The sequence below is a fragment of the Mustelus asterias genome, chromosome 2 (genome assembly GCF_964213995.1).
Source record: "Mustelus asterias chromosome 2, sMusAst1.hap1.1, whole genome shotgun sequence".
Taxonomy (NCBI): domain Eukaryota; kingdom Metazoa; phylum Chordata; class Chondrichthyes; order Carcharhiniformes; family Triakidae; genus Mustelus; species Mustelus asterias.
The window spans coordinates 74,703,828-74,712,447 of record NC_135802.1 but is presented as its reverse complement, the minus strand read 5'-3'; the positions used below and the strand labels follow the sequence as shown (position 1 = coordinate 74,712,447).

At 40.7% G+C, this 8,620-nt stretch overlaps 1 protein-coding gene across 2 annotated transcripts; it reads right to left on the bottom strand.

Moving 5' to 3' along the window:
* Positions 1-1,327: 1,327 nt before the first annotated feature.
* atpsckmt (fATP synthase c subunit lysine N-methyltransferase) lies at positions 1,328-8,341 on the bottom strand. Of its 2 annotated transcripts, XM_078237376.1 has the most exons (4): positions 8,061-8,341; positions 3,473-3,610; positions 3,323-3,373; positions 1,328-1,737 (listed from the first exon to the last, which is right to left on the bottom strand). In XM_078237376.1, exons 1-4 carry the CDS (start codon positions 8,304-8,306, stop codon positions 1,561-1,563), a joined length of 612 nt encoding a protein of 203 aa, XP_078093502.1. In that variant the 5' UTR covers positions 8,307-8,341; the 3' UTR covers positions 1,328-1,560. The 2 variants fall into 2 exon arrangements, with proteins under 2 accessions (XP_078093502.1, XP_078093508.1); XM_078237382.1 differs by lacking the exon at positions 3,323-3,373.
* Between the last annotated feature and the right edge of the window lie 279 nt (positions 8,342-8,620).

The following is an 8,620-nucleotide window of genomic DNA, read 5'->3' as shown; positions in this document are numbered from 1 at the left end:
AAAGGCTAGAACACAAGGGTTAGAAATTATCTTTAGGCTATAGAAAGCCCTGAATGGACCACACTTAGAGTACTGTGACCAATTCTGGGGACCATGCCCTAAGAAAGATATATTGGCATTGGAGGGGGTGCAGTGTAGATTCACTAGTGATTACAAACTAGGACTATATTTTTTGAAATTTGGAAGAATGTGATTCAATTGAAGTTTTTAAGATATTAAGGACTGGTAGGGTAGATTGAGAGCAACTAATTCCACTGGTTGCAGAATCTAGGATTCAAGGACGTTGCTTAAAAAAGTCAGGAAATAATTCTACACAGAAAGGGTGGTAGAAGTTTGGATCACTCCTCTGCAAACGGCAATTGATGCTAGGTCAATTGTTGGTTTTACATCTGAGCTAAGAGCTTTGTCAACCAGAGGTATTAAAAGATAAGGCAAAGGCAGAACAGGGTGGGGGATTTAGTGACCTGCTTACTCATATAGCTATGTTCCTATTGGCAGGCTGATTAATTAAGGGGAAATAGATTGGAGGAACTAACCACCAGTACCAAACCCAATCCTGTTCTCACCATGTATCCAAATGTCATGATCAAAAGCTGGAAATGTGTTCCTCCTCTGCTACACCTGCTAAGATTGGAAAGTGCATCAAAGCTCAAAGATGAAATTTTCCTCATCTCTATTTTTAAAATGTTATTCCTTTCTCAGAGTTACAAAGCCAATGTGCAGAGTGGACAGGATAAGCCTTTAATCCATCTCCTTGCTTGCTCCAAAAACCAATTCAAATTCAAATTGAATCCAATTCATGGCCCCCACAGAGACATAGATCCAAGCTGACAAGAGCAGGTATTACACCTAATCTCAGGCTTGATCCTATGCTTGATCTTAGCCAAAAAGCCAAGGGTTTTTCTTTTTTAAATTTTTATTCCATTCTTAATGTTATAAAGTCAAAGAGTAGACCAGACAGATCCAAATCTATCTCCTTGCTTGCTCCAAAAACCAAATTCAAATTGAATCCAATTCATGGTCCCCACGAGACAGACAAGATGATCCAAGCTGACAAGATAAGACATTGCACCTCATCTTGGGCTTGATCCCATGCTTGATCTTAGCCAAAAGGCCAAGAAGCCACATCCCTCAGTAACTTCATTGCCGTGTTACTGTAAGCCTACTTGTGACATTAATAAATAAACTTTAAAACTTACTGTGCTATTCCAGGGAAAGCTGTTGGTAGTTCTGAGAGTCCACTTTAATATCACAATAAAATAGACATTATTAAAGGCTTAAATAGGAACATTTCTTGTATTGTATTAAATATCACACTGAGACAGAATTTAAAATTGCATTTTATTAACAATCTGATAAAATAGAAACATTTGTTCAGTTGCACAGAAATTCAGTATTTGCATTATTTGTCCTGTAAAAAGAATGATTGGCTTTTAAATAACGCTGCAACTGATTAGGTCACCTCTATCACTGTTTTTCCACTATTTATTTCTCAAAGACAATCTTGTAGCCACTCTGCAGCAATTCAAAAATTTTGTGTGCTTTGTCCTTTCCTTTATTTCAATCAGGGACTTCATTTGCTGTGGTTTTAAATGACTTTGCATCATACAACCAGGCGGAATCGATTCCCTTTCCAGATTCATGAACAGCAATCCAGCTGGGAAATGGAAAACGACAGGCTACAACTCTGGCATTGCCCTTCAGCTCACTCTGAAGTTTCCCCTCCAAGGACTGCATCTGGAACAGCAGAAAATGCAATGAGAATATTGTGGTATAAAGTGGATACCGTTCCTAAATTAAAGAAAAATCCCCTTAATCCAAAGTTGTTTGTCAAAACAAAAAGACTCACATTTCACATTCAACTCAGAAACAACAGTCTTTTTCTAAAACCTGCTATATGACAGACAGATGTACGTTCAATGTCAATTTCTTAGTTCTTAGGGTCCTTCCTGCCTCTATATATTAATCCATATACTTAAAAAAAACACGGTGATTAAGGCAAGATCAGGATTTTCATATTTACTACACCTTGAGGCTAATTGAAAATATGAGATTTCTTCTCTTTGTTTTACCTCCTGGCACAACACACAGCCATGTTTCAGTGGAGTAACAAGACTAAGAGATGAGGGATGGAGCTGTGGGACAGAAGTCAAATAAAAAAGAAACAGGTTTCCAACTAACTTTGGAGACAAGAAATAACAGAAATTTACTGCAATTATATGAGACCTGAACTTCAAATACACCATTCTATTCTTAGTTCTTCTTTAAAAAGTCATTCATATGCAGTATAAATGTACATAGCATTGACTGTAAGGGTTCAGGGCTATGCTGCTATACTGTGAGCTCCTGGTGTCAGCCACACCATCAACAGATATCAAGTGCAGGATAAGCTATCTGACAGGAAGAAAGGAAATAAATAAAACTAAAAGATCAGCAGCATGTGAGCCATCCTGAATTGTGGGCTGCAGTTTTCAGGACAAGCACCCTGAACACATGTACTGCAGAAGATTGGCCAATGGTTAAAGTAATCCTAAAAGAAGAAAAAATAGAGGTCACACACCAACCCTTGCTGCATTTTTTTAAAAATCCGAACACTTCATTGTTTCCTTGCACAACCAAAGTGGCAGGGTGAACGGCAATATGCACTCCAATGTCTATTATAACACATATTGCTTTCTATGCAATCTATATAACTGTGATCACAATTCAACAATAATTCAATGACTGAAGAATGATAGGACATCTTGATGACAAGACAGGTGCCTTACAATTGCAAAATCTTCCTTTCTGTCATTATCCCAAGCTACAGGAGAGCTGCCTCCTGTTATTAGATAATTTTTTTTTAACCCACACCAGTCAATCCCATGGGTTTTGTGAGCTTGATCACCAAACTAGTGCCAATTAACACTGATTTTTGTGTTATGCACTTATCGCCACCAGGAACTAAATTCAATTGAATAAACTATTCTGTCTAGAGACTTGTTACTAGAATGAGGCAACCACACAACCCAATCATTCTGAGCTGGATTCAACCCCAAGATTTAAGACTTCGAAAAGTGTGCTAGTCCATTAACAACCTACTCCTATAAACAATTTTTAAAAATACAATCAATTGTAATGAACCAATGAAGTCGACCTCTCAACATAAAAATCTCCAGTTTTGTCTGTTATGAATATAATTGAGACTTTAGCAGGAAAATTTCAATGTCTAATGCACAACCCCATCAAGCGAGGTACCATACCAGGAACAGAGCATGGTAAAATTCACCCACATGTATGTATTGTAAGAAAGCATTTTGGAATTGATTAACAACAAACTCACCATCTGAGGAACTCCAAATATGACAACATTACTATATTCTGAGAAATTGACCTAAAAACATAGACCAAAACAATTACCCACATTGAAAATGCCAGAATTTGAGTAATAGATAAGAATCGTTCTGCATGAGCTATGCAAGAGTGAGCTTACCTTCCACAAATCAGAAATGTAAAATCTAGTATTGTGGTGCACCCCTTCTCGCCATGCTCTGTACCTAGAGTACCAAACCAACCAAGGATTCAGCTCATAACCTACAGCTTGAAATCCTTGCTTTGCTGCTGCAATCACCTGTAAAGTCAAAGGACATATTACCATAAAACCTGATAAACTGGCTGTTGGTTTTTAATGACCAACTAACAGGTATGCAATTTACATGGTAGGGCAATGATAGAAGTTGGACACCTACTATGTCACAATAAAAGTTGTGCCTACAATTTCCACATTGTGCTAACCAATATAGCAGATTTCATTTACAAAAAATCCAAAATTTCAAGAGTTTCCTAATGATAATTTTTTTGCAATTGGTTTTAAAATGTTTTAATTTTAGAACAGTTAAATTCCTAACAGAAAAACAGATGTCAACCTTCATTTGTTCTGTCCCAAAATCTAGTGAAAACCCAAGTCTTAAATAATATCTAGGATATTACAGCTATAACCCACATATGGTTAAAAATGTTTCAGGCAGAGTGGCACAGTGGCTAGCACTGCTGCCTCACAGCACCAGGGACCCGGGTTCAACTCTGGCCTCGGGTCACTGTCCGTGTGGAATTTGCACATTCTCTCCATGTCTGCTTAGGTTTCCTCCGGGTGCTCCAGTTTCCTTCCACAGTCCAAAAATGTGTGGATTAGGTTGATTGACCATGCTAAATTAACCCTAGTGTCAGGGGGGTCAGCAGGGTAAATATGTGGGGTTACAGGAATAGGGCCTGTGTGGGATTGTGGTCAGTGCAGGCTTGATGGGCCAAATGGCCTCCTTCTGCACAGTATGGATTCTATGGTTACATAGACTAATCAAATATATAGTGCAACACTACTGTTAAAAAGGAACATTGTTGAAGCTTTTTGTCTTGCACCCATCAGGACAAACACAAGAATGCCAAATTTGAATTGATCACAACAACTTGTACTACAGGGGAAAAGGATGCTGATTGGCTGAAGTGTTGAATGGCCATGGAGAAATCAACAGAGAATTAAAGGCTCCCCCAAGCTCCCGGATAATTCAATAAAGGCTCAAGATGTGAAAATATTCCTTTTGTTTGCAGAATTTCTGCATATGAAAGTAGGTTGTTTCAAATAAGCATAAATGAGCCACATTACAAACTCAACTAATAATCTTAAATTCGCTCCTAGTGTAGCTATTAGCACATACACAATTGTTCAACAAGTGGTGCCGTCATTGCGGATTCACATCCAACTGTAGATATTTTGGATTTTTCAGTGCTGATGCAATGCCAGGCATGTATGCTGTACAAATCAAGCCCAATTTTCTGCATTTATGCCACATTTGATTGAGCCCAAAATTTAGGCACAACACATTGCCCCGCCACCAACCCCCCCCAAAATCCATAGGACTGAAGAGTTTCAACTTGGAAAAGGCCTAAACTTTATATCTACCATTACATTGGGATTTTCTTTGCGATTTTGCCAAGAATAAATTCTCATTGATCTGTACTATATTTTGTATATCTTTGAATGTTTTATTAGACTTCAATATCAATAGGATCAATAACATTATAATAGAAAAGTTTCCACAATGGCAATTTTTTTTAGAAGTGCAGCAATGCTTAATGTGAATGACTGATTCAACCTGATTTTCATAACATGAATAAGATAAAGAGAGGCTTATATAATGAAGATGATGTAAAAGTTGTATGGTTTCTCAATCCCTAATAGTAACAAAATGTATGCCAGTTTCATGATAATCTTTGCATTCTGCCATATACCAGTAAGAACTGCAGAAAATGTCAGCATAAATTCCCATTGGCAAGAGCAGAGTTAAATCAGTAAGCTGGATCAAGAAATTCCAGGTTCAGAGAACATTCAGAAAAACTAATTTCTACATTCCACTGGCAGGAATAACATCTCTCTAGAAAATTTCTAATTAGATTAATGTAATTAGTCACTATTGGTTTTTAAAAATAGAATTAGTATTGAAATTTCTGATATGAACTATAACTATTCAACTAAAATGTGTGCTTTTCTTAGAGTTACCAGGCCCACAAATATATATTGTGGTATGGCAACCACAAATATACATAGGGTGACTCCTTAGACTGGAGTAGAATTTGTGTTGCAGACTTTGTTGTGAAATATACCTATTATTTGCATAAATTCATTTGGCTATGATTTTGAACGGTATACTGTTCAAAATATCTTTATAGGCTAGTGTTACATTAAAATTGTCTTTTATTTCCATGTTCTGACATTGCATCAATTCTTTGCTGAAATTAGATCAGAAGAATTTCACACATTTCCCCTTTTATAATGTCTTTTAGCCTTCATTTGTTTTAGCTTATGTGGGAGGGGCCTGTTGCTACAGCTACATCCAAGAAGGGAGGTCAGGAAATGTCCAAGCTCAATGCTCCTGGGAAAGTCATGCTAATTTTATTCTGTAGGACAGGACATTCCATTTCTTCCTTCAGGACTTATCAATCAATTGGATTTCTTTTTGGTTTAATGCAAACAGCTCTCTCCTGCTGATGTTAATCCCACACTTGACAGATACATTGCTGAAAGATGAAGTTAATCATTTCTGCAAGGGGTCTGTCTACCGATTTAACGGTCACTTTGCAACTGCTTACAAAGACCCAGTGATATTCCATTTACATTCGAATGCTGCCTCTAAAAACAATGCCATAAATATGCATGCCACAGTGTACAGACCAAGGATCATTCTACAACAACATATATTTATATAGCACCTTTAACATAATAAAACATTCCAAACTGCTTCACAGGAACATTATGAAACAAAGTAGGTGGCATGGTAGCACAGTGGTTAGCACTGCTGTCTCACAGCACCAGGGAGCCAGGTTCGATTCCAGCCTGGGTGACTGTCTGTGTGGAGTCTGCACGTTTTCCCCATGTCTGTGTAGGTTTCCTCCCACACTCCAAAGATGTGCAGGTTAGGTGCATTGGCTATGCTAAATTCTCCCCAAGTCTACCTGAACGGGCACTGGAGAGTGGCAACTAGGGATTTTCACAGTAACTTCATTGCACTGTTAATGTAAGCCTACTTATGACACTAATAAATAAACTTAAACTTAAAAGACACTGAGCCGCATAAGGAGATATTAGGTCAGATGACCAAAAATAAGGCCAAAGAGTAAGGTTTGAGGAAAAAAAACAAGGTGGGGAGGGGCATGTGGAGGGAATTCCAGAGCTTCAGACTAAGACAACTGAAGGCATAGTCACCAAAGGTGGAGCACTTGTAATTGGGAATGCCCAAGAGGTCAGATTTAGAGGAGCCCAGACATCTTGGAGGCTGCAACAGATGAGAGAGATAGGGAGAGGCAAGGACAAGAAATTACAGTTTTAAAATCAAGATGTTGCTTTACCATGAAAATAATGTAGGCTCAAGATGTGCAGGTTAGGTGGAGTGACCATGCTAAATTGCCCCTTAGTGTCTGAAGATGTGTAGATTAGATGGATTAGCCATGATAAATGTGCAGAGTTACGGGGGTGGACCTGGGTAAGATGCTCTACCAGAGAGTTAGTGCAGATTTGATGGGCCGAATGGTCTGCTTTTGCACTGTAGGGATTCTATGATCAGCGAGCACAATGGGGATAGAGCAACAGGACTTGTTGCAAGTTAAGACATAGGCAGTAGAGTTTTGGGTGACAGGTTTATGGAGAGTAGAACGTGGGTGACCAGCCATGTGGGTGTGGTCAACCCAGAGATAACAAAGGGCAGCATGGTGGCACAGTGGTTAGCACTGCTGCCTCAGTGCCAGGGATCCAGGTGACTGTCTGTGTGGAGTTTGCACATTCTCCCCGTGTCTGCGTGGTGTTCTTCTGGGTTGCTCCAGTTTCTTCCCACAGTTGATTGGCCATAGTAAATTGCCCCTTAAAGTTAAAGTTTATTTATTAGTCACAAGGCTCACACTGTAATAAAGTTACTGTGAAATTCCCCTCATCGCCACAGTCCGGCACCTGTTCGGGTCAATGCATCTAACCAGCATGTCAGGGGCGACTGGCAGGGTAGATGGGTGGAGTTACGGGGATAGGGTCTGGGTGGGATTGTGTTCAGTGCAGACTCGATGGGCCAAATAGCCTTCTTCTGTACCGTAGGGATTCTAATGAAAGGCTTGAATAAGGGTTTCAGCAGCTTAAGTGAAAGTTTACGGTTTTTATTTGTCACAAGTAGGTTTACATTAACACTGCAATGAAGTTACTGTGAAAAAAGGGGTGAATTGAAGTGATGCTACATTAGGTGGAAATGGACGGTCTTAGTTATTTGTGCCATATGAGGTCGGAAGCTCATTTCAAGACCAAATGTGACACCTCAAGGTTGTGAACAGACTGGTTAAATCCCCCCTCTCTCGCACTCTCCCTCCCCTCACTCTGTCACACTTTCTCACTCTCTCACCTTTTCTCTTCTCCCCTTTCCAACTCATATCTCCCCGCCCCTTTCCCAATCTCACTCTCTCCCACTCCGCCCCTTTCCCACTTTCTCTCGTCTTGGTTCTCTCCCGCTCTCCATTCCCTGACGGTTCTCCCTCCTCTCCCGCTCACTCACGATCCTGCCATCCCCGCTGCCGATATCCACCAGCGCTCCCCCGCGGCCTCTCAGCAGCTGCAGCACCGTCTCCACCTGGGCCGTGCTGGCCGGGACGAAGGGGAGACAAACCCGCCTCAGAGCCGGGGCCACAAACGGTGCGGCTGCCACGTACAGAGCGAGGCTGGCTCCGCCTGCAGCGCCCAGGAGGACCAGCCCCCAGCGCCGCCTGGGGCCTGGCCTGGTCCCGGGGCACGGATCCGACATTCAGTCACGCAGCGGACACTAACCCGGACGGAACCATTGACCTGCGGAGGTGTCACAGTGAATTAGGTCCGGGTAGTCCTAGCCGCGCGGTAACCATGGAAACTGCCGGAGGAGCCGCCACTTAAACTGAATCCAAACGGAACTTACACCCGGAATGAATATTTCCCCTCGGGAAAAAAATATATCCCAGATTTTCCTGTCAAATTAACCGGGAAACCTAATGCGGCACAAATACTAAAGCCGATCAAAATGGTGAATATCCACAAACTGCTCCGCTCTTCACTCCATGATAACCATCTTCCTGAATCAGGATT